The 27605-nt window shown below is 37.5% G+C and overlaps 1 protein-coding gene across 5 annotated transcripts in view; it reads left to right on the top strand.

Annotated features, from left to right (window-relative positions):
- The window catches only part of LOC150099108 (protein disulfide-isomerase A5), a 953872-nt gene that overhangs the window by 564926 nt on the left and 361341 nt on the right, over window positions 1-27605 (top strand). For all 5 annotated transcript variants that reach the window (XR_016549469.1, XM_090404751.1, XM_090404750.1 and 2 more), the window contains exon 14: window positions 27183-27248. Coding sequence is in view for 4 of the 5 variants with exons in the window: in XM_090404751.1 (XP_090260877.1) it covers window positions 27183-27248 (66 nt within the window). In the remaining variant the exon portion in view is untranslated. The remainder of the gene's footprint in view (window positions 1-27182; window positions 27249-27605) is intronic.

Raw genomic sequence — 27605 nt, 5'->3', positions numbered from 1 at the left:
GCAGTGAAAGAAAATAAAAAATCATATCAAAAGTTAATGACAAATAAGTTAGCTTATGCTCTTAGAGAATACAGAGACAAATGTAAGAAAGCTAAACATTGTGTAAAAGTAGCTAAACAAAACTCATGGGAAGACTTGGTTAAGAACATAGAAAATAAATATCAAGAAGGTGGCAAGATATTCTGGAGGGTGTTGAAGAAGCTAAGAAATGGAGGAAAGAGTCCTGTAAAAGGAATTAGAGATGATAAAGGTGCAGAAAAAGATATCCTTGATGTATGGAGTAATTACTTTGAAAAACTGCTGAATGAAACAAGCAGTGATGACAGCACAATGATACTGACCAGCCATGCAGTCAGGAATACATATCCATACTTGAAGTAGAAAAAGCTATCAAAGGCTTGAAATGTGGAAAGACAGCTGGAGTAGATGATATTCGACCAGAAATGCTCAAGTATGGAGGTATAAAAGTCTTACAGTGGCTGCACTGTATAGTTCAGAAGGCCTGGACAGAGGGATGATTTTCAGATGATTGGAGTAGAGCTCTCATAGTACCCATATATAAAAAGAAAAATGAAACTGAATGTGAGAATTACAGAGGTATTTCTCTACTGAGTGTTCCTGGTAAGATATTATTATTATTATGTGACACCTCCAGGGAGTCCAAAGACTCATCGAGGGAGAGCGTAGCAACAACATCGAACTATTTTACCCTTTCAACTACTAACCGTGCTCAAACTTGCTTAACTTTTTTCTTGAGCTATTAGTAGCAGAGGCTCTATGCAAGTATACTTGAGAAACGGTTCGGAATGATTGTGGAAGGGAAGCTTCGTGAAGAGCAACCTGTATTCATGCCAAATAGAGGCTGTCAGGATCAGATTTTCACTTTATGACAAATAGTTGAGAAATCATGGGAATATCATAAAGATCAGTATTTAAGTTTTGTAGCTCTAGAAAGTTCGCGTGGTTAGCCTAGTGGCTATGCGCTTCGCAACCATATGCCTGGGGAAGGAATGTCCTAGGCTCGATTTCCTTCGACTACATGAGGAGCTCTGGGATCTTCCTCAGCCATAGTCAAGTTAGCTGGTCTTGGGCGTGAACAGCAGGGTTTCCCCCAGCAGGCAAACCGGCCCCGTTGAACCCACTGGCTACAGTCATAGGATACCTCCAGGAATAAAGAGTAACTCACCTATTCTGTAGGATTTTGGTTCCGAATGCCTACATGGTAAAAAGTGTAGGTCTACATGGGAGCTTAAATTAGGATAGATCTAGAAAAGGCATATGACAAGTGGCGCATTATAGCAATATTTAGTCTTTATTTAAGTTGTGAGTCAGCAGTTCGAATTGAAGGAAGCATGGGCTTAATGTTAATTCTGGTGTCAGACAAGGATATACATTATCCTCGCTGTTTCATTATCTATATGGATAACATTATGAACGAAAGTGGTAGCAAACCTGATTTTAAAATTGTAGATGTTAATGTCATCTCTATGCTTTAAGGAGATAATGTTGTACTTCTAAATATATCCACTAAAAGTCTGTAAGATTCCCTGACTAAATTGAATTACTGTTGTAATAGATATGGCATGAAGTTCAGCAATAATAAGACAAAGACTATGAAAATAGGCAGAAGCATTGAAAATATTAGCTGATTGTGAATGGAGAACCTGTAGAATAAGTAAAACATTTTAGCTACTTGGGCATGATTTTTAGTGAAGATGGTAAATTAAATATGTAAGTAGACAACAGAATCAACAAAGCTGGTATGGTAGGAAGTCACTGAAATGGATTTGTATGAAATAAGAGAGAAATTAGTCAAAACACTAAATTAGCTGTATACAAGACAGTGTTCAAACCAATTTTAACTTATGCAACTGAGAGCAGGGTTAGAAGTAAAACACTTGACCAAAGAATAGAGACCATGGTTATCAGAGTCCTGAGAAAGATTAGGGGGTGTGAACAGATGGAATCAATGGCAATATCATATTAAAAACGAGGATATTAGAAAATAACTTGACATAGTTAGTATCCAAGAATGTGTTAGCTCTGCTAACACATTCTTGGATGGGATGTGTTACACATTCTTGGGCACTTAAACAGGATGGGAGAGGAAAGATTAGCAAAACTATTGTCTGCCAGGTTGGCAGGAAAAAGACCCAGAGGAAGACCAAGATATAAGTGGATTGATACAGTAAAAAGTGCCTTAGAAGATAGAAATATAAGTTCTGATAATGTTAGAGTCTTGATAGGTAAGCGATTGATTTGAAGGAAAATTGTAGATAGGAAGTTAGTAATGATGTAAATATTTCATATAGTTCTATCATATCATGTGCACCCCTTGAGGGTACATGTCGGGAATTTGATAATGATGATTATACTCAAGAAATTATATAGCATCCTGAGAAGGATGCTATATAATTTCTTGTCTGATAATTTACTTGATAACTTAGTGTAAAACCATTCTTATAACAGTATGATTGCCAGTGAGGTCAAATCAACATCTCTATTCTGCTTTTGAAGACTGTCATTTCCCTTCAAGAGATCAATGAGCTGAGTCTACCCCCCCAACACACACACCACCATCAAATACAGTGCTTTTGCTGAATGTTACATTATCCAATACACATCTTGCACTTGATTAATGATTTCTGGTGTTTTTACACTTTTTGGATGTGCTTCACTTGGATCTGTTAAGTTCTGAATGAAACTGAAACTGTATTAATTGATATTTTCTTCAGAACTTAACATGCATCTTACATTTTGGCATATACTGATATATCAGGCAGATAAAATTGCTTGTAAATTACCAGAAACGTTAATAATTTTAGAATCCTTTTATTTGTCCATAGTGTTGTAATGTATTTACTGGGAATAGTCCATTGTTTAAACTTTGCTAAATTTGTATAAATACTTGTATATTACTGAGAGAAGGCTAATCGGATTAAGTACCGATAGCCAGTAGCAAAACACGAACGCCAAGTACACGTGCACTGTGGAAGGAGAACATGCTAGGGGAGATTGTGGAGCTAGGTGCTGGGAGATGTAAGGTGGCGTGAGGAAAGAGGGAGAAATTTAATGACGTAGTAAGGAAGTGTTGGCGCGGAATTTAAAAAGTGAAGCTCAGTGCTTTTTGCTGGCCTTTTCCTTTTGTCATCCTCTTCGCTTGCCGATGTTCATCCCCGTTCCTTGGAGGGATCATCAAAGCAGAGATCGTGGGAGAATGACGAGGAATCCTTGGGAAATCGCCGGTTAAGAATTTGCCCAGCGAAGCTGAGTTCCTGTTTACCGCAGAGACAGCTATGCCTTGCCGAGTCTGATGATCAGTGAACGGCGAGCACGTGTCTTCGTTGCCGGAGATATATCCAGTCCAGACCATTGAGTGGGGTAATGCAGACCAAGCAGAACGAAAAGTGGACCTGGAGATGATGTTATATCAAGATATGTATGATGTTCTAATGGTTCCCCAACGATTGGTAAAGTAGAAACTTTAATCTGTTTAGTGAATGTATAAAGAAAGAAAGACTGTGATTATTAGTTGGACATTAAGTTTAGAAGGTTGTGAATTTTATGCAAGGACTTTAGAGATATAGTTTAAGAGGGCAGTGTAACTCTGAAACATGAATGAAGAAATTAGGGTTAATTTTAATATCTATGAATGTATACCCTTTAGTATTGTGGAGTTTAAGCTCATGATTTACCTTTGATAGAATATTTTAACTAAACTGATACTTGTATATGCTAAGAGAGAGTAAGAAGGGTTAGATAATTATGTTTTTTCATTGATATTAATATTGAAGCTAACATGTGCCAAAGTTTATTCATGATATGTAATCCGACTAGAGTGTAATTAAATGTTTTTCTTTAGATTCAATAGTTGACTTGCCTGATATCAATTTCTATTGCATCGCTCATAAATAATCGAACCACGGCGGGAAGTAATTTATAGGGGAGGCTACGACTGCAAACTAATTTATAGATAGATGAGATTTGAACTATTTCATATAGTATAAGAAATTAGGGATAGTGTGCTATGCTAAGTTCTGGTTCTTTGAATTTTCATAGTTCAAAAGTCTAGGATTCGGGGTGGCGCAGTATAATATAAATTTTCCATGAATCCGAAGAGAGCACCAGCACTGAAACAAAGGAATTGCCATTGTTCATCAGGAATCTCTTTGTCTTCTTAATGGCCCAAAGTAAATGTTGAGACTGCATAAATTAAAGAGTTAATGAAGTACAATTAAGGTTCCAACAGAAAGTGTTGAATTAAGGAATTCTTAACGATGTAGACACGAGGTTAATATTATAAATAAAATAGGAAGAAGAAATATAAGAAGTGAGGACGTAACAGATTATCTTCAATGCTGGTACAGCAATGTTTAAACTCGGCAGCCCATTTCTTAATTGTCGAAACGAAGGAGAAGAGTGGCCATAGAGCAGTTGGAGTCTGGTTAGACAATGATAGTGGAGTGAATGTGTGCAGAAAGTGTAAGGAATGTGAGGATTTAAAGTGTGTTTCAGGTCGTGAGAGTGATATCGTTGTTGAAATTAGGAATGTAGAAAATAGTGATATGCGAGGTAGTACCAGATAGCTGTGAGAGTGACGTTGAAAGGGAGAATGAAGGAAAAAATACAGAACGAATGAATGAATTAACAGATAATAAAAATGATGAGACAGATGCACTGAGTGAGATTGCACGGTTACGCAGAGCGATACATAGGGAAAATCGGCAGCTGGAGCGTTGGCAAAAATCTTTACCGTACGTACCAACTAATAAACGGCAAAAGTATGATAAGAAAAATAAGAGTATGATAGTGAGTGTAAACAAAATGAAAGAGCGAATGTTGTATGGAGATTCTTTAGTAAGAGGTTTGATAGATGAGAGTTTTACAAAATCGTACCAACCTGGTGCGAACTTTAAGGACGTAAGCGAGTCAAATAGAATGCAAGAGCAGAGGGTGAAAGAATTGATAGTAGTAGCAGGAATGAATAACTTGAAAGGAGACAAAATGGCTATGAGAGAGGATTTGAAGGAATTACTTGAGGTAGCAAAAAAGAAGTGTGAGAGAGTTGGGTTGGTGAGTCTGTTGCCGTGGTATGACAGTGAAGAGTATAGAAGGAGGGTCAAAATTGCTAATGACTATGCGCAGATTATGCAGGAGTGGAGGTGTGGAATTTGTGGATGTGTGGAATGAGTTCGAAGGGGGAAAGGATTTATATAAGATGTATGGTTTACATTTGAATGGATTTGGTATACGGAGACTTGAAAAGGTGTTGTTGAATGAAGTGGAAGTGGATGTGCAGAATCAGGGAAACTAGAGTTACTAGGGGGGGGGGGTAGATATGCAGACTTTAGGGAGACAATAGAGTGTATGAATGTGTGTAATATGCCCTAGCGAGTACGAAGGACAACAAATCAGAATGGGATAGTTAGTATAATGCATCAAAATAGGGATGGGACAAATGGGCTTCTGAAATTCATGTATACTAATGCCAGAAGTATTAGGAACAAGAAGGAAGAATTTTTGACCTTGGTTAGCTCTTTCTGGCCACAGGTTATTGGTATTACTGAAACATGTTTGACAGAAGATGATATAGCTAGTGAGATTGAATGTGAGGGGAATGGTGTGTTCAGGAGTGACAGGGAGAATAAAATGAGTGTGAGGAGTGTTATTGATGATAGCTGATGAGCTGCAGCCAAGGAGAATAGAAGTGGAACTGCAGAATAGAGAAAAGAGCACATTTGAGGCTATTTGGTGTGAGATTGGAACTAGCAGAACAAAATATACAGTTGGGTGCTGCTCTATAGACCAGGTAGTGGAATACATGGTGGAGGTAGTATGCATAAGCAAATAGAAGAAATGAGTGAAAGGAGGGTAATTATTATGGGAGATTTCAACTATGGTAACATTGATTAGAAGGAGGAGAGGACACATGGGAGGAAGGAATTGGATTTTATGTGGTTATTAAGGGATAACTATCTGTGACAGCATGTAATGGAAAATACTAGGGATCAGAGAGTGCTTGACCTAGTAATTACATCTGAGAATTTGGCTGTAATGAATATGACCACGTTTCCACCAATTGGTGAGAGTGATCATAGGGTCTTGACTTAGGAGGTGGCTAAAGGTGTGGAATTTACAATTAAGACAGGGTACATGTGGAATTATCGGGCTGGTAAGTATGACAAGCTTAGGCGTTTGATTGGTTCAGTGCCATGGCATGTAAAACTGCAAGGGCTGGATGTTGATAGTGCATGGGAGGCAGTTAAGAAGTGTTTGCAGGAAGCAATGGCTAACTGTATATATTTTACCTTGATTACCTTGATGGACCTGTGATTTCAGTCAGGATTTCTCCATGACTGCAGATCGTAAAGAGTCCAGCTTCCTGTCTTGGGCCTTTCTTCTCCATTTTCTTCCTATTCCTATTTTCTTAATCATTGGGTCTTCCCACCTTATGGCTGGTTTTCCAGGTTTTCTTTTGGTATCTCTCGGATACCAGTTTGTAACTCTGACTGTCCATCTGTTGTCTCTCATTCTGGCAAGATGTCCTGCCCATCTTCTTTTGCTGTTGTAGATTGCTTTTATTATGTCCATGAGTCCAGACTTCTTCCTGATTTCTGTGTGTCTTACGTGGTATATTTTGTTTATATTGCATATTCTTCTTTCTATTGCACGTTGAGTTGTTATTAAGTTTTGTTCTTCTTTTAAAGTTGTGTTCCATGTTTTACTGCCATAAGTTAATGCTTAAGATGTGACTATTGAAAAGATTGGCTCTTATTTCTATATCTATTTTTGGTTGGTAATTGCTATTTCATTTGATATATCGTTATTTATTTTTATGGACTGGCCGAGATAGATGTATTCTTCAACTTTTTCAATGGTGTGAGATCCTAGAGTGATTGTATGATCTTTACAGTATTTGTTTTTCATCCATCTTGTTTTGTCCGGGTGTATTTCCAGTCCAATTTTTGGCAGTTTTGGCTTATGTTATTCAGCACTGATTTTAAGAGTTTGGGTGAGTGAGATATTAATACCACATCATCAGTGAATAATAGGATATTTAACATTTCACCATTAGTGTTTATTCCATCTTTCATGTCAGTTTTTCGGATGATGCTGTCCAGAGTAGATGTGAAGAGATTAGGTGATAAGACATCACCCTGACGTACTCCTCTACTTAAGTTAATTTTAATCGGATAATTGAAAAGGGTGATATTTGTTGTGCCTTCTTTGTAGATATAAAAGATATCTACAAAGAGTTGAATGTATGCTTTTTCTACGCCTTGTTCTATTAAAGCTTGGAATACTGCGTTATGCTCAACAGTGTCAAATGCCTTTTTAAAATATATAAAAAGAAGACAAAGTGGGATCTGGTATTCTCTGCATCTTTCTGTTAGGTGAGTAATAGTTTGAATGTGATCTATTGTTGAAAAGCCTTTTTTGAAACGAGCCTGTTCTTTGCAGCTGTTTTCGTTGATGGAGGTTTGTATTCGGTTTAGGATGACTCGGGTGAATATTTTATATGTGTGTGCTAATAGACAGATGGGTCTGTAGTTACTGATGTCTTGTTTATTACCTTTTTTATGCAGAATTATGGTCTTTCATGTTTTCCATTCAGTAGGTACTTTCCTTAATTGTATATATATATCGGGTAAACCTTTCTGCTAAAGCTTTAAAGAGTGTTTGTCTACCCATTTTTAATTCACCAGATTTTATACCGTCAATTCCTGGTGATCGATCATTTTTCATATGGTGGATAGCCATTTTTACTTCTTCAGGTAGGAGAGATGGTATTTACAAATTTTTGTCTGGTACTGGAGCTGTGATTACTTCTTTCAATGAGTAAAGGTTCTCATAAAACAATTTTACTATTTTCTCCATTTCACCTCTATTTGCGTGTCTGCTTCCTTGATTGTCTGTGAAGGCTGACGGTAGCAGTTGCTTTAGATTTATTTCTTTTTCTACTTTTTTTAGGCTACTGTGGAGCCTAGCTGCTTCTGCCAATTTTGTTGTTCTATATATGTTATTGTCGTCTGATATTCTGCATCAGTTGTTTACAAATAATTTTATATTCTAAATGGTCTTTTCTTGTATCTTTCAGTATTCTTCTTTTCTTCAATAGTTCTATTGTTCTTGCTGATAGGCATTCCCTGGTCTTAGGAGGAAGGTCATATGAGGTTCTTTCTTTGCAGTTCATTAATTGATTGTTAAAGTTTGTTCAACTTCATCGATGTCATTTTTTAATTTCCAGTCGGTTTCTTCCACATTTTTTCTAAATTCTTCTGGGTTTATCTGTTTTGAGTGTTTTTTATGGTTGGACTGTGCTTGTATGCATTCTTCATTTTTTTTTTTTGTGTATTTTGAGGGTGGCTCTTATTGGACAGTGGTCTGAATGAATGTCGCAGTAGGTTTTCCCATGACTTCAACATTGTTTATTATTCTTTTGCAATCTGTTAGGATGAAATCAATTTCATTTCTTGTCTCTCCATTTGGAGATTGCCAAGTCCATCTTTTTCCAGTTCTCTTTTTAAAGAAACTATTCATAATGTAGAGCCTTTCTGCTTCTACAAATTCTGCCAGTTTACCTCGTTCATTTCTTTCCCCTTTCCCCCATGGTCCAATGTATTTTTCTTCAATACATCCTGTACCATTCTTTGCGTTGAAATCTCCACACACTATTGTGTATGTTGTTTTTTTCAGTAATGTTTCTCGTAGATGTTCATAAAAATTTCCTATTTCTTCTTTGTCAGCTGTTGAGGTGGGTGCATAGGCTACTATTATTTTAATTGTTATGGATTCTCCAAGTTTTATTTTTAGTGTTCCTAGATATTCAGAATGGATTGTGCAAGAAATAATACTCTTAGTTAGCTTTTCATTTATTATAAAGCCAACTGCTCCAGCCCTTGTAGCATTATCTGAAGCTCCCAGGAAAATTTGGTTGCCATTGTTCCATTTTGCTGTTAATTCAGAGCTTCTTCTGGTTTCACAAATAGCAAGGACATTAAACTTTACTGCAGTTCTTGAAGCAAGAAATTAATATGGGAGTCGGAAGACAGAGTTCGAGTGTTGAAGGAACCAATGAATATGGTCAGATTTCCAGATGGTTGTCTACCTTCCTCTGCGAGATTCTTAGCACCCCCCGCTCTTGCAGATTTCTCACCACCACCTTGGTGGGATTGCAGAGAGCCGTGCAGGACTGGGGGCCTTTTTTTTCTTCTACTTGCTGGCATCTTTACAGTGGTCTACAGCATGGTCTCCTGACCATGGTTCTGAAGTGTGCCTTTGGTCCACAGCTCCTTATTCGTTATTTGGAGCTGCCCGCTTGGGCTTCCCTCATCCGTCATCTGAGGGATGCGCTTGGTAAGGGTGAGGTCCCCCCCAGGACTGTATATATAGAGTCCAAATAATAAATCAAGTTGGGGTTAAATCGATGAATAACACCATTAAGCTTGAGCTGCAAAAAAAGAAACAACTGTGGAGGGAATTTAAGGAGAAAGGTGACCAGCAGGCACATGAACGGTATAAAGCGCAGGCCAGAAGGGTAACGAGTGTGGTAAGAAAAGCGAAAGCGGATTATGAAAGAACATTAGCCATGCAGGCTAAAGAGAATCCTAAACAGTTTTTTTCAATATGTTGCAAATAAAAGAAAAATGTATATGGCAGAATGATGTTAAAGAATGCCGATGGTAGAGAGGTAACCGAATCAGTTGATATAGTGGAATTACAGAGCGAGCACTTTGCAAGAATATATCATCCAGGTGGTGACGCAGGAATGAATGAACCAATAGCTTATACGGGAATTGTGGTGAATGATGTGGAGGTGAATAATCTATTACAAAACCTCAATGCCAATACATCTGTGGGATTGGATGGTATACCAGCTCATGTCATATGTGAAGCGGCTAAAGAATTGTCAGTGCCCTTGACCATTTTGTTTAATTTGAGTCTTGGGTCTGGGTTAGTCCCAAGGGGGTGGAAAGAGGGGAAAATAGTTCCACTGCATAAAGGTGGTTCCAAGACTGCAGTTTTAAATTACCGACCGATCAGCATATCAGGAATTGCTGTCAAGGTCTTGGAGAAAATAGTCAAGAGGAAAATACAGGATTGGATTGATGAAAATGAGATGGTGTATGGGGGACAGCATGGTTTTGTGAAGGGTAGATCATGCTTCAGTAACTTGCTCAAGTTTTATAACACAATGACGGCTGAACTGGATAAGGGTAATGGGTTTACAGCGATTCTTCTGGACCTTGCTAAGGCTTTGACAGGATACCACATGGAATTCTAATCAGTAAACTGCAGCATATGGGTATGGATATAGGGTTGGTGAGATGGGTAGGAGGGTAGTTGATGGAGAGATATCAGACAGTGGTTTATTCAGCAGTATAGTCCAAAAGATGGCCTGTGACTAGTGGTGTGCTGCAGGGTTCTGTTCTTGGACCACTACTGTTTAATTTGTTCATTAATGATATAGGAAAGGATCTGACAGGAACTGTTCATTTGTTTGTTGATGATGCAAAGTTGGGTAGAGCAATAGTGAGTGTATAGGATGTCAAAATTTTGCAGGATGATTTGGATAGTTTGGAGGACTGGGCAAAGGAGAATGGATGTCAATTTAATGTGGCAAAGTGTAAGGTTATGCATTTTGGGGTGAAAAGATCAGCAGCAGTATATCACGTTGGTGGAACTGTACTCCAGGAGATTGACGAGACCAGGGATTTGGGAATGTTGGTGGATAGGGAGTTGAAGTTTATTCTTGTTGAGAGGCTTATACGCTGGTTAAACATGATAACTAATATTTAAGGAATTGACAGCGTATACTAGAAATATAGATTAAATAAACTTTAATATATACTTTCCGATATTTCGGCGAATGTCACGTTGCCATCTTCTTGGGAACTTACTACAAAGACACGTGCACACAAGTACTAATAACAGCAAATGTTATTTATTTTGCTGTTATTAGTACTTGTGTGCACGTGTCTTTGGAGTTGACGTTTAGGGGGCACATCGCAAAAGTGGCTAAATCAGCTCATCAAATCACTTGGTTGCTGAAAAATACTTTAACAAGCAGAGACAAACGGGTTATTGTTCCTCTGTATTGAACCTTGATTAAAACCCCCATCTATGGGTGCCCAGATATGGGTGCCAGAGTTTCTTCTTGATGGGGAGGTGGTTGAGAGGATCCAGAGACGAGTGACCAAGATGACAGCAGGTCTGTGGAATGAACCTTATGAGAAAAGGTTGAAGATTTGTGGGTTGCAGAAATTGGTTGATAGGCGGAAAAGGGGTGATATGATTGAGACATTCAAATTATTGAAGGGTTTCTATAAGATTAATTCAGAAGATATTTTTCAGAATAGGACTGATGGTGGGAGGACTAGGGACCATACATGGAAGCTGGGCAAGAGTGTGGTTAGCAAGGGGGTTAGAGCTAGGTTTTTTACTTTGAGGAGGTGAATGAGTGGAATAAGCATCCAGAGTCTGTTGTGGGTTCCATAACTGTGAATGAGTTCAAGGTGAGGTATGATAGATACTGTGTGAATGTTGAATAGTTATTCTTGATATGATATTTAGGGTCTCCCTCGATGAGTCTATCGCTTCCTTGGAGTTGCCCGTAATAATAATAATAAACTTTTATGATCTTCGAATGAGTTTCTTTTGCCGTTAAACCTTCTTTTACAAAGAATTTTTTAACCGCAATTTAAATGTGCTAAGAATGTTTTCAATGGCCAACATCCAAATAGCCAACATCCAAAAATCCACTTTACTATGGAACTGGAAGCCAACAACTGTCTGCCCTTCCTGGATACACTCATCACATGGCTCCCAGATGGTTCCTTATCATTTTCAGTTTTTAGAAAACCCACACATACAGGCAGATACTTACACAAACAATCACACCATCATCCTTCTCAACAATATGGCATATTAAAAACGCTAACCCATAGAGCGAGAGCAATCTGTTCCAATGACAAGGCTCTTACTGCTGAACTGACTCACTTACGCCACACCTTCTTGGCCAACGGCTACAATCCACAAAAAATAAACAAAATACTAAACACTCCTAAGAAACCCCTCCCACCATCCACCACAGAGAACTACAACAAAACAGTCACCATCCCTTACATTAAAGGCACATCCGAAAAGATCTCAAGAATTCTCAATAAACATAAACTACGCACTACATTCAGACCATGTAGCAAATTAGCCACCCTCATCCGCTCACCCAAGGACAGCATTCCTCCTTTATCACATCCAGGAGTCTACCAAGTACCCTGCTCATGCAATCAAGCCTACTACAGTCAAACAGGAAGAACTGTGAATATCCGCATCAGCGAACATAAACGATACGTCCGGAATTATCATTATGGGAAGTCGGGCCTAGCAGACCATGCTCTGGATACCCCTGCACACAGGATCAACTGAAAAAACACAAAAGTACTACACAGAAACCCGTATAAATCAGAAAGATTGTTCTTAGAGGCGACAGAAGCCCTAAAACACACTCCAAATCTCAACAAATATGGCTGTATTAACTTGCCGAAGATCTGGGAGACAGTCATATTAAGAAAAAACTAGCACTTTTCTAGGACTCTAGTAATATATGATAGTTGGGTTTTTTTTTTTTTTTTTTTTTTTCTTCCAGATAGAGGGCGCCAAAATCAGGACTTTAGTCTTTGTGTTGCTGCTACAATTTTGTTTAAGTACGCCATGTTGTTTTAGTCTTGCGTATTGTGACAAACAGTGTTTATGTGCTCTGAAGATGCTGGTTATAATACCAGCGAAATATCAGCATCAAGTTAATAAATTAATTATTTACTTAGTTTCTGTGTTCTATTATACCGTTAAATAATAAACAACACGTTCGACGAACACATAAGTCTGTCCACACATAAATCATCTGACTGAGCAATACAATTTCCATAATACAATAAAACATTTATATGTCCTATTGCTAGTTTTCAAATCTATATTTCTTCCTAACTTTCCATAAATGGTATTTTAACTCAATAATTATAAAAATCAAAATTTTCTTCCTGTTTCTGACAAGTGTGGGAGGGTACTGCAAAAAAAAAAAAAAACGTTCTGTTGTAAGCAGTATGGAATTGCATTACACATTACATAAACTGTTCCAAATACGCAGGGCAAAGAAAGCAGCTATAGAATGCATGTTCTACTGTTTCCAATCGGTAGCAACATCACAGATTGAATCTCCAATGTTAAAGCACCTCCATCTGGACTTGCAAAGGTTGGTTGATTGTTAGAGCCTCTGCTACTAATGGCTCACTCAAAAAGTTAAGCAAGATTGAGTGCGATTAGTAGTTGGAAGGGGTTCAATCGTTCGATGCTGTTGTCACACTCTCCCTCAATGAGTCTTTGTACTCCCTGGGGGTGTCACATAATAATAATAATAATAATAACATTCTGATGGCATTTACTGGAAGGTAACCAAGTAACTTCTGGAAGGTATACTTGGAACTTCAGTAAGTTATGAACCAAACAAAGTGTTATTGTCAGTACTCAACTGTGGAAGTTTGTGGTGAAAGAGGTGAAAATTTTTTTAATACTAAGTTTTGCTTTTATTAATAGAAAGAAAATCAATGCCAGAATGTTGTAGCAATCAAGTTAAGCAACAGAATGTTGTAGTATACATTATACAATCATTTTCTCAAAATAGCAGTAAATGAAAATCCAGGTAGTACCAGAAAAATATGCACATGTGTGGTTTGTTCTGCAATATTTTATGGATTTCTGAAGCTGTATTATTTAAACAGTAGAATGTTAATGCTGGAAGAATTTCTTCAAACTATTAAAGAAGCATGGAGGCTTCTTTGATAGTTTGAAGAAATTCTTTTTTAACTTCTTGGTATAGGCTGGACCAAAAAAAATTGCACGGGTCTACTATATAATTACTTTTCTTCAGCTTCTGTAATCTCTAATATTTATTATGTACAACTGAGAGAAGATGATGGGTTTTTAAGTAGTGAGGCTTTAGAAGAAAAGAAAAGTGCCTAATTTTCCAGATTTCTGAGTTTTCAATGTTTTTGTGAATAAGTTCTTGAACTGTGGTAATATTGCATTCCATTCCCTTTGGACTAATTCAAAAGGAATGCATCTGAGATCCCACTTTCCAAAAAGATTTATTTTTGTCTTGTCAGCATTGCCAGTTAATCCACTGATTTTGTTCAATTTTTCCAAAGTACCAAAAAAAGATTCATATGGAACCTTTATCCCTCAAAGTGCTTACTACATCATCAGCATATATTAATACCTTCTTATAGTTGAGGGAACTGTTATCTCATGCATGGCACATGTATAGTTGACTTACTGCAAGATGGAATGAAGAACCAATTCAACGGACTAAGAGCCAACTTTGCTTGATTCCTTTTTGAATTTTAACCATGTCTGATAGGAAACCTTAAACTAGGAGACAGCTAGCTTTATTGGCATAGGCTCCTTTAATAATGGATAACAGCCTTTTGCTCACACTACTTTGCTAGAGGATGTGGAACAGAAAGGGATGCCAGACATTATCAAATGCTTGAATAAGATCCGCCAGTAGCATTGCCATTGGCTGCTTTTTCATATAACTAGGAGGAATAGATCACATAACAGAAACAGATTAAATTCTACTGCTTAACCTGTAGAATTGAGGTCCTTTATAACAATAACAGGCCCAGATATATAACTTTGGGCCTGTTATTGTTAATGCATAAAAATATCTTGCAGTCAGTATTAGATAAAGAAATAGGCCTCCAGCTGTTGATTAAGGTATGATCTCTATTAGGTTTTGGAATGAGGACTGTACGATGGAAGTTTTTTTCACTTGACTACGCTACCAATTATATATTTGGTTTAATCCTTTATCCAAGTGTAAGCAAACAAAGCTTGGTTTGGCTGGGGGCAACTCGTGGTATAAGTTCTCATCACTTGCCTTAGTATCTCCCATAATGCAAAGCACATCTCCTTGCAGACATGTATAATGCTATGCGTTATGGGAAGGATCACTACCCAGACCGGTTTCGACATTTATTGAGGTCTCATCAGTGGGAGCCAGACCTAGAGGTGGTAATACTAAGGTGAAAGTAATGGAGTAGTCATATTTACCTATACCAGTTGCCAAAAGGTGTCATACCTTATTATTAAAATTCTCTGGATTAGAGATAAGTTGATGGAAGTTTTTTCACTTGTCTATGCTACCAATTATATATTTCATTTAATCATTTATCCAAGTTAATGCATAAAAGCTTTTATGCATTAACTAAAGCATTAATGCTTTAAAAAAAACTAAAGCATAAAATAAAGCATTAAAGCTTTGTTTACTTTAGTAAGCAAACAAAGTTTGCACCTGAAGTATTTTCAGGACTGGAGCAACTCGTGGTATCACCACCTTTGGGTAAATATGACTTCCCCATTACTTATAATAAATTTAGTTTAATCCTTTATCCAAGTGTGAGTAAACAAAGTTTGTGCCTGAAAGTATCTTCAGGACTGGGGTAAGGTGGTGCAACACCAGGGTGCTCCTTGCAAAGGTGGAGCAAGCTACCAACAATCCTATCTCAGTATCTCCCATAATGCAAAACACATCTCCTTGCGGATATGTCTAATGTTAATGCATTAAGGGAAGGGCCACAACCCAGACTAGTTTTGACCTTTATTGAGGTCTCTTCAGTGGGAGCCAGGCCCAAGTGGAGATACCAGGCAGAAGCATTAACAGGCCATCTCTACCTATAGGAGTTGCCAAATGGTGTGCCACCCTTTTTTAATAAATTACTTTCTTTGGATTTAGAGAAAGATGTTGAAAGTAGGAGTGTTGGTAGCTTGCTCCACCTTCGCAAGGAGTGCCCTGGTGTTGCACCTCCTTACCCCAGTCCTGAAAATACTTTCAGGTGCAAACTTTGTTTGCTCAAACTTGGATAAAGGATTAAACTAAATTTATTATACTCTAACCAAGTGAAAAATAAACTTTCAACATCTTTCTCTAAATCCAGAGTAATTTATTAAAAAAGGATGGCACACCATTTGGCAACTCCTATAGGTAGAGATGACCTGGTAATGCTTTTGCCTGGTATCTCCACTTCGGCCTGGCTCCCACTGAAGAGATCTTAATTTGTGGCCCTTCTCTTAATGCATTAACATTAGACATATCTGCAAGGAGATGTGTTTTGCATTATGGGAGATACTGAGATAGGAGTGTTGGTAGCTTGCTCCACCTTTGCAAGGAGTGCCCTGGTGTTGTACCACCAAACCCCAGTCCTGAAGATACTTTCAGGCATAAAAATTTGTTTGCTCACACTTGGATAAAGGATTAAACTAAATTTATTATACTCTAACCAAGTGAAAAATAAACTTTCAACTTCTCCATTACTTCCACCTTAGTATCACCACCTCAGGGTCTGTCTCCCACTGATGAGACCTCAATAAAGGTCGAGACCAGTCTGGATACTGACCCTTCCCTTAATGCTTACAATTATACATGCCTGCAAGGAGATGTGCTTTGCATTATTGGAGATACTAAGGCAAGTGATGAAAACTTATACTACCTTTACCACGAGTTGCCCCAGTCCTGAAAATACTTCAGGCCCAAGCTTTCTTTGCTTACACTTGGATAAAGAATTAAACCAAATATATAATTGATAGCATAGCCAAGTGAAAAAACTTCCATCAACATAGCTCAGGTGAAGAGAAGATGCATGAAGAATATAAAACACAGGCTGTTTCAGATACTGAGTACTCGTGATGTCAGTAAAGCTTTGGGACAGGATGGTATTTCACCATGAGTTTTGAGAGAATGTGCTAGGGAACTGACAGTGCCTTTTTCCTGGCTTTTCAATGAAAGTGCAGGAAAGGTGCCCAGGGAATGGAAGGAAGATAAAATAGTGTCATTGCATAAGGGTGGTAACAGACCGGAAGTGTCTAATTATAGACCAGTTTGTGTGTCATCAGTAGTTGTTAAGATCTTGGAGAAAGTAGTGAGGGACTGTGTACAGCATTGGGCAGATGAGGGTAATGTTATCTGTGAGAATCAACATGGATTTGTGAAAGGACGCTCTTGTTTTTGCAATATGCTGGCCTTTTATAATAAAGTTACAAGAGCAGTAGATGAGGGGAAGGCATATACTGCCATTTTCTTGGATTTAGCGAAGGCATTTGACAGGGTTCCACATGATAAGCTGATATTTAAATTGCAGCACATGGGTCTGGATGTCAGATTGGTCAACTGGATTCAGGATTGGCTGTCTGACAGGTATCAGAGAGTTGTGTATGGTGGAGCAGTTTCAAGGAGGCAGAAGGTTACAAGTGGAGTCCCACAGGGCTCAGTACTAGGACCTATATTGTTTATCCTTTATATCAATGACATTGCCAGTGGATTGCAAGGGGATATTCAGTTGTTTGCAGATGATGCAAAGCTGGGAAGGATTATTAGTAATAGTGCAGATGTGGCAGCCCTGCAAGAGAATTTGAATAAGCTAGATGGATGGGCAAAATAAATGTGGGTGTCAGTTTAATGCAGCAAAATGTAAGGTCTTGAGATTTGGGAAACATCGATGGGATGCTGCATACTCTATGGGAGGAGTTATACTGGAGGAAGTAGGGGAGACAAGAGATCTGGGGTTGATGATTGATAGAAACCTGAAATTTAGTGGGCATATTGCAAAGGTGGTGAAGGTAACACAGAGGATTGCTGCAATTATGAGATGGACACGGACATGCAGAGGTAAAAGGGTTAACATTCTGTTGTATAAGTCTCTGATCAGACCATGCTTAGACTGTTGTTCTAAGCGTGGTCTTCAGATTTGTTCCCCAGGATTTGAAGGGGATAAATTAACTTGGAAAGGGTACAAAGATGGATGAAAAAGATGGTTTCAGGACTGTACAATTTTGGTTATGAGGATCGGCTGAGGGAATGTTGTCTGCAGAGTTTGGTGGATAGAAGAAGGAGAGGTGATATGATTGAGACTTTTAAACTGTTGAGAGGTTGTTACAGGGTTGACACTGGGGAGTTCTTTTGCTTGATTGAACAGCGGGAAGGAGTGATGACAAGAGGCCATCCTTGGAAGTTACGAAAGGAAACTGTGAGCAAGAGGGTGAGGAGTGGTTTCTTTGCATGGAAGGTTGTTGAACCATGGAATGCATTGCCTGATGGAGTTGTGAGGGTGAGAACGGTCAATAAGTTTAAGGAGTGGTATGATAGATTTTGTGTTTCTTAGGGGGGACCTCCCCTCGATGAGTCTTGACAAACTTTATGTTCTTAGGAAGGACCTCCCACGATGAGTCTTTTGACTTTATGGAGGCCTGAATAATAATAATAATAATAGTTATCTCTAATCCAGAGAATTTTAATAATAAGGTGTGACACCGTTTGGCAACTGCTATAGGTAAATATGACTTGCACCTTAGTATCACCACCTCTGGGTCTGTCTCCTACTGATGTGCTTTTGCACAGAAGTCCTTTTCCTTGAGGTATGAGAAGCTCTGATTGGGATAGGTTTTTGCCTGTCTCTGAGTTTAGGTGAGCCTGCCACTGGGTAGAGCCAATGCTGAGAAGTTCTCGTTGACAGGGTAAGTCTGTCACTGAGTCGGATTGTCCTTTGGTCACTTGTAGAGAGTGGTCTGTGGGACCGCCTAATTTTTAGAGAGGGCTTTACTTAAACACACCTTAATAAAGGTCGAAACCGGTCTGGGTAGTGGCCCTTCCCTTAATGCATAGCATTATACATGTCTGCAGGGAGATGTGCTTTGTATTATGGGAGATACTAAGGCAAGTGATGAGAACTTATACCACCTTTACCATGAGTTGCCCCAGTCCTGAAAATACTTCAGGCACAAACTTTGTTTGCTTAATATTGTAGTGAACAATACAGAGGACTGTATTGCTCACTACAAATTCACTTGGTATGTGTCGTGTAGAAAGAAAAAGAATTAAACAGTATAAATAGAATGGGAAGAATAAAATCCTTGGCATCACAGTAAAGTTCTATCACTAGACCATCAGTTCCAGGGGATTTTCTTGTTTGGTATTCTTTATAGGCTGTAGTAACTTCAAGTGCTGTAATGGGTCTGTTGATGCTGTCTTGGATGTGAACAGTAAAGGCATTAATGTTCCAAGAGTTAGTTTCCCAAAGTACTATTGTATTCAAACAGATTTTTATAGTATTTTTAAAATGAGTCAAGAATGTCTTGTGTTGATGACATACCTTCACAGTCCATGCAGATTTGGTGATAATCCTTTCTTCTATGGTGATAGCGATAATTAGCTTATTCTTTTGGCATTATTATATTTATGAGTGTTTGTTTGATTAACTGTGAAGGAAGTGTGGTTAATTTTGTGTTATTCAAAGCTTTTATTTTTGTTTTATTGTATGCTGTATTGTGCATCCAGGCACTGATTGAAAAACATTGGCAAGGGATTTCAGCGTGAATGATTTTGTTCATTGCAGCATAAGTGAAATGTATTCACTTCTTAGAATGACATTTATGCAAGGAGAAGGAAACTGGAGAATATGCTTGTTATTAATGTTTTGTGAGCAAATGTCAGAAGTATGAAGAGTGGAAGAAGAATGATACTGGTAAGGTGAAAGACGAAATGCACAATTATGTGATTAACAAGTTGGCTTTATAAGCAGTATGAGTGACTGTAAAAATTAAATGGTTGAAAATGAGCAGAATGACCAGATGATAGTGGAAAAGACAATGCACTTATGTGGATTTCTGCATAAAACAAAACATGAGATTGAGTAGTTGGAGAAACACCTGGCAAGTGGTATGACACAGAAGCAAAACAATGGGAAGAACAGTAGTAGTCAGTTGGTGTTTAGAGGTCAGAGTTAGCCAAAAACAGCACATCAGATTATGTGTTTATTGAGGAACACACTAGGGATAGGTGTGTTCTTCAATAAACATATTCAACAGGAACCTTCAATAGGGAGGTTCCTGTTCTCTTTTATAAGACTGCATCTGGACTACAGCATGTAGATGTCTCTTCAACTGGATTCTATAATGATGAAGAAAAAAAAGGTTGTTTCTTCCCTCTGGTCAACAGGATCTAGAGGTTAGTGATAAAGATTGTGTCAGGTCTATGGAATGCTGCCAATAAGCATAGATTGAAGATCTGTGTTACATAAACTAGGTGATAAGTTAAAAAGAGTAGAGACGATAAAGGGGTTTTATTATTGATGGAGGTTTTTTCACTTGACCATGTTCTAAATTATATATTTGGTTTAATCCTTTATCCAAGTGTAAGCAAACAAAGTTTGCGTCTGAAGTATTTTCAGGACTGAGGCAACTCATGGTAAAGGTGGTATAAGTTCTGATCACTTGCCTTAGTATCCCATAATGCAAAACACATCTCCTTGTGGACATGTATATTTGCTATGCATTAAGGGAAGCTTCACTACCCAGACCAGTTTCGACCTTTATTGAGGTCTCTTCAGTGGGAGCCAGACCCTGTACTAAGGCAAGTGATCAGAACTTATACCACCTTTACCGCGAGTTGCCCCAGTCCTGAAAATTCTTCAGCCGCAAACGTTGTTTGCTTACACTTGTATAAAGGATTAAACCAAATATATAATTTGTATCATAGCCAAGTGAAAAAACTTCCATCAACTATCTCTAAACCAGAGAATTTTAATACTCTGGTTTAGAGTATTAAAATTCTCTGGTTTTAATACTCTAAACCAGTATTTTAATGTACATGTCTAAATTAAAAAATAATTTAGACATGTACATTTTCTATGCATTAAGGAAAGGGTCAATACCCAGACCGGTTTCGACCTTTATTGAATGTTCAAGTACAGGTCAATCTCCAAAAAAGTCAGCGTTGTTCCCCTCAGTAACAGGCTCACTCTGCCAATGAGAACTCTTAGCGTTGGTTCTACTCCATGGCAGGCTCACCCCACCACCGAGCAGAACCGCTCATTTGCTTATATATGATCTGAGGGATAACAGCAACAGCCGTTCCTCAGTTAACTTCATGGGCTACAGCACTGCCATTTATTACTCCCCATCCCAAAGACCTGGGTGACAGCATTGCCATTCATCACCCAAGCTTCCAACCGGTTTTCACCTTTATTGAGGTCTCGTCAGTGGGAGCCAGACCCAGACGTGGTGATACTAAGGTGGAAGTAATGCAGAAGTCATATAACCATATACCAGTTATCAAAAGGTGTCAATAAGGTGTTGACACCATTGCCGAAACATTTTTGTGGGCAGGTGCATTTTCCTGATGAAAGATGATTTTTTTCTTCTGCAAATCGGGTCTTTTCTCATGAATTTTTTCATCTAGTCTAGTTAAAAGATTGGAATAATATTACCCGGTTATTGCTTTACCCTTTTTAAGATAATTAATAAACAAAATGCCTTTAGCATTCCTAAACACCGATGCCATGACCTTCCCTGCTGATGGAACCGACTTTGTCTTCTTTGGCACTGAACAACCTGCTTCTGTCCACTGTTTTGAGTACTGTTTGGATTCTGGTGTGCAATGGTGAATCCAAGTCTCATCCATAGTAATAAATCGACGCACAAAATCAGTTTTATTCTTGTTAAAACACTCTAAGCACTGTTCAGAGATTTTCATGTGAGTGCATTTTTTATCTGCTGTGAGCAAACGCAGCACCCACCTTGCACAAAGCTTTTTCATTTGCAATTCTTCATTCAAAACATATATCCTATCCGTTCTTTTGAAATGCCTATAGTCTCAGCAATTTCACATACTTTGACTCATCGGTCATCCAATACCATATTGTGCACTTGATCAGTGATTTCTGGTGGTGTTACACATTTTAGACATCCTTCATGTGGATCATCTTCAAGGCTGGTATGGCCATGTTTATACTCGGCAGCCCATTTCTTAATTGTCAAAAATGAAGGATAAGAGTGCTGTTGTGTCCCAATCTACGATTTCTACTCTAATCTTACAAATTCCTTTTATCTATATTCTTCTAACTTCTATGCCCGAGATTTTTCCAAAACTTATACCAATATCTAAGTTATTGCTCCCCGTAGTACCCCTAATATTTGTATTTATACTGCACCTTTTGGGATATTTAGTTTAGGATATTACATACATAAACAAGGAGAAAGAACTCAAATATATCTGAAAGTGTAACTATTGCAGTCGTAACACTTAACTCGATTCTCAACTTAAATTTTCCGCGTGACTAAGTACAATATTTTCAAGTGGTTATCAACTGCACCATTTATGTTGTCATAAATAGGGAAAAAGTCAATCTCGAATATATCTCTTAGTATTTAAATATCATTGCAGTCGTGACTCTTAATCCCTTTCCTCAACATTAAATTTCCCGCTTGATTAGGTACGATGATTTTAAGCGGTGCATTGGATTAGCAATATCAGACAACTCTTTTATCATTGAACAAAAGGTTTATTAAGTTTCTAAACATGGTACAATTCAAATACTAAACTAAAATACTTATAGACTAACATTAAATCATTACAAGCAATATGGCTATTTGTGATTATGCCGCCATACACATTAATTCATAAATTCACCTGATGTGAACAAATTAGATCAATTCACACTATTTGATTTTTCATACTGAAGTAGATTAACAAGTTATTCACTGCTAACACATACTTGTGATATTTCAATTATTTTATACATTACATTGGGCATTCAATCCTTAGGATATGTAATTACTTAATTGACACTATTCCGTTATACTGTTATTTGCACTAACACACAATTATGTCATTTAAATATCTTGTGCAATATAATAGACATGCAAAAATACTTTAGGTCCCTTGATCATTCACAAATCTTTAACACTAGTCAATCTACACATAACACATGCTATCATAGACTAAAGTCCTAGTATAGCTTAAACAGATCTGTATTGGAATTACGTTACTTTTCACAGACAAATTTCTAGCTAACATAGGTTATGATTTACAGTACCTTTCTTGAGCTTTTCGTATGGGCCTTTATCCTTTTCCTAACGAACCTCTGGTATAACTTCTCGTAACTCATGAATACTTTAACACACATATATTTGCTCCACTATTAGCAATGAGGACATTGATCTCTTTACAGCTTTCTGCTTTGCGTAGTTATCACTAGCGTCGAAACGAAGAAGATCCCTCCTTCTCTAGGACTCTATGGCAATTTTTCTTTGTTTCCTACTCGGGAAAATGGAAATCAAAATCCCGCTCACTTTCATTTCCGTGTTGTGACGAGGAGATATCACCCCTGTCGCCACTCAGGAAAACCCCGTGAACTCCACTGGAACCAAATCCAAACTCCAAGGCCAAAAGCGACTATCCAAAAAAAAATTTTTTTTTTTTCCCATGGGGGTTACCAACTTTTTTATAGCTGCTACCCTAACGGCACCTTTTCTTACTTCCTTTCTCCTCCTTCTACTTGTTTTTTAATCATCGACCAATTAGGGTGGCATTTTCTCGCCAAACGTCATTTGATCGGCAAGCCCGTTCTCAATGTTTCAATCCGGGGATTGGCCCTAAGCGATAGCTTTGCTTTTCTTGTGCTAGCCTGACTTAATCCCCTTTCAAACTTTTTCTATGAATTCTACTTAATAACTTAATCTCTCACATAACGTATTTTATGACTCACCCCTTTCTACTTATTTACTTAACTCTCTCATTTTTAATCGTATTACAATATTAATCTATACTTTCCTTTGTTAGCTACTTATTTAGATAGAATTCCTTATTTTAAGTCATAATACATTATTAATACATTCCTTCCTTTATCAGCTACTTTAACAACAACCCTTACGTTTTATACATTTTACTGGATGCAAGAAATTTTCCATTAAATAATTCATTTTTTCATGCAGGGGTTTTAATTTATGATATTTATTCTTCATGTTACACCATGATAGCTGAGAATACTATATTCCTAAGATATCAGGTGTAACAGTGCCCATAAACTTTTATGAACTTCGAATGAATTTCTTTTGGCATTAAACCTTCTTTTACTAAGAATTTTATAACAGCACGATACTCAATTTTATCCATTTCAAGGGATACAGACAACACTTTTGCTTCAGACAGCTGTATAAAACGGAAGGGTGTAGTTACTTGATAGAATGACTAGCAGTTTCACACGGATGCTTATGACAGATGTACCAACTTAGAAAAAAAAATTGTGCTGATAGTGTTGCCATCTATGGTCAAATCTGAGAACTTTTCAGACTACCCTCGTATGTAGCAGCTTGGTATTTTTCCATTGGATCCTATGGTTAGGGTTTTCAACTCCAAGTTTTTGGGTACTAAAACACACTACTATACACATAGAGGGATTCCAATGTAAGCATGCACACTAACTGTTCCTTTGATTGTAATTCCTAGTATTGTTTGTAATAACTGTACTGATGATGTCTTAAGACACTTAACACGAAATATCTACATGTTATTAAAATTTAATTACTGTGGTATGCATGTGAATTTCTAGTTATGAATAATCCACAGGTTTCACTATATAATAAACATAGTCTCCATCATGCCTCTTCTTGAAATCATTAACAAATAGAGCAGTAACAACTGACTCAGGCAACCCATTCCATTCATTCACTACTTTCGAAGCAAAAAAAAATCAACTCCTCATGCCTTGGCTAATCCCACTCTTACCCAACTTCCTCTTGTTCTTCCCCCCTAGCCAGGTGCTGAAAATTTTTCTCTGTATCAATCCTATAAATTCGTTTAAGTAGCTTGAATGTTTCTATCATATCCTCATTTTTTTCCCTATCAACCAACTTTTGCAACCCACAAACCCTCGATCTATCCTCATACAGAGCATCTCACAGACTAATTGCCATCTTAGCTATAATACTAGCTTCTGGATCTTCTCTACCACTATCTCATCCCTAAGAAACCCAAGTAGCCAGACCTGAGTACAGTAATTCAGATGTGGTTGTATCAAAGGTTTATAATGAAGAATGATAACAAATTCAAATAATTCTGTGAACTACCCTGGCTTCATCAGTTTCCTGGACAACACATTCTTCAATGTGATACACAGCCTGTAACGTTTTTATTCCAAAATGCATAACTTTACAGTTTTCTACATTATATGACATCCATTATATTTTGACCATATTTTCAGCCTATTTAAATCATCCTGCAAGCTTTCTACATCACTTCAATTAACTGAGCTACAATCCAACTTTTTTTACAATCCAACTTACCCACCCAACTTTTGCATCATCAGCAAACAACTGAATATATCACTTCCTTTATGCAAAGGGATTTTTTCCCCCCTCCTTCCACTCTTCAAGCTGAGACTTAAATTAAATAGCCTAGTCAAAGGCATAGGCAGTTCTCTTGCACGTTCTCTTAAAATGCACGCTGATATCCCATCCAATACCGCAGCTGTAATTGCTTTCAGTGCTGCAGTGTACTAACTACCTCCATATCTTCAACCTCTATTCTCACATCAGTCCCTGTCACCTCTGTCATAACAATGACTTCACTTGAATGATGTACCCTTGCACAATGACCACTCAGTAGCTCAAACAATTTCAGCTGCCTCCATTTATCTCTCTACCATCTGCACTCATTAAAGTAATCCTTCCATAGTCATTCTTCCTCCTGCCTGTTGCATGACAAAAAACTCTGGGATTTCCTGTCGCTTATTTGGCTGATTTCTTCTTATAATCTTATTTTGCCTTCCTTACCATGCTGGTCACCTTTCTCTTTATATGTCCTCACACAACATTTCTTTGTTTGCAGCTCATGCTTAATAATGCACTACTTATCCATTTAACTCCTAACCAGTTTACCTCCTGAACTTTGGGCATACAGTGTGATATTGCTTCCTCTAGATATCCCTTAACTATCCTCCTATGCACTGTGAGCATCCTTCCCTTGCAGATCTTTATGCTATGATGCCGCCTCCTAAGTGTATCATATTCTTCATTTCTTCACTAGTAATCACCTACCTTGTAGTTCTACATATACTCCTTCTTTACTGGAACTTCCACATGTTTTGCCATCTCCCAATTAAATATCACTTGACAATCTCCCCAATTGAAGGCATTGTAGCCACCTTAGTTTTGGACAGATCTGATCCTATAACAAGATCCAACCCTCTCATACGCTGAGTCCCCTCCATTGCATTCTGCTTCAAGTCTTATCTCTCAGTAAGTGTATAAATTCTATTTCCTTCCTGTTATGTGATCTTTCCTCCTTCCAATCTATGTCTCTGAAGTTAACCTTCCCCCTCCCATGATAATTCATCATAATCTTCGGATACATGTTTCTACATCATCCCTGGCATTCCTTCACAAAGAATCTTCTTTGGTCTCCACAAGGAATCTTGTGACACCATGGAGAAATAACCTTAATAATAATAACAATAAAATATGTGAAAGAGTAACATTTCCCTTGAGAGAAGTTATGAGAACTAAGAACTTCAAATTCATTATAAATAATTACTTTTACCATCTACTACATCACTTCCCAAACTGTGGGCTGCGGCCCCCTTGGGGGCCGCAAGTTTTGTTGAGGGGCGGGGGGGCATGAAATAATGAAAGCAAATTGAAAATGTTTTAAGACTTAAGTAGATTGTTTTAATCTTAAAAGAACCTATTTAATTTTTATTTTTATTTTTTTCTTATTTTTTATATTTTAATGGAAAAAAAATCACACACTGGTGCGGGTTCACAAATTTTGCTTCCTACGTATTTCGGGTGCTTAATGAATATTAGTAAATATATGCTTATTCATATAAGTTTCATTTCAAAGCAGAAATCTAAGAATTGCAGTTTCAAATATTTCACCTGATATTAGCGTAGCAGTAATGAAACACATCCGTCACATTAAATTGTTATTAAACTTCTTTTATGTTTTTAATTCTTTCTTTATTACTAATCGTTTTACGTTTCATGTGCTTGTACTGCAAATGTACAATAACAATATATCTATCTATATAAAAATATGAGATAATGTGCCATGTCAAGTGTGTATGTAAGATGCTAAAAATGTAATATTTGCATTTGATTTTTGCAATATTCGCTGTGTATGTTTTGTATTGAATATAAATACAATAAATATTATAATAATATATGTCTATATTAAGATTTTTTTCGAGTGTGGCCGTGAAATATTTTAATTTTTCCAAAGGGGGCCCTGACATCCAGAAGTTTGGGAAGCACTTATCTACTATAACTGAATTAACTGAATTTTTTTTCCCTTCCAGAAATGGAGAATATGCATTTGATGTCAGTTTAAGAACATCAGATAAAATAGAAGCATTTATGAAAGAGTAAGTAGATTAATTTCACACAATTTACAATAATGAAATTGTATGGTAGTTTTGGTTAATTTAATTGTTTATATATTATTATTATTATGATTATGATACAGTTCTCCTCAGAGTCACAAAAGTCATCATGGTAGCTCCACCCTAGAAAACACAAAGCTTATCATTCCACTCCTTGAATTTATCATCCATGCTCTTACCACTCTATCAGGCAATACATTCCACTCTCCTACATACAAAGAAACCACTCCTTACCTTGCACAACTTCCTGTCGTAACTTTCAGGGATGCTTCTTGTCCTCACTCCTTTCCTCTGTACCACCAAATAAAAAAATTCCGCATTGTCAACCCTGTAACTACC

This window comes from Typopeltis vanoorti, chromosome 15, assembly GCF_054136105.1.
Source record: "Typopeltis vanoorti isolate ZY-2024b chromosome 15, IOZ_Tvanoo_1.0, whole genome shotgun sequence".
Taxonomy (NCBI): Eukaryota; Metazoa; Arthropoda; class Arachnida; order Uropygi; family Thelyphonidae; genus Typopeltis; species Typopeltis vanoorti.
The sequence above is the reverse complement of the archived record's forward strand: the minus strand, read 5'-3'. Positions and strand labels throughout refer to the sequence as shown.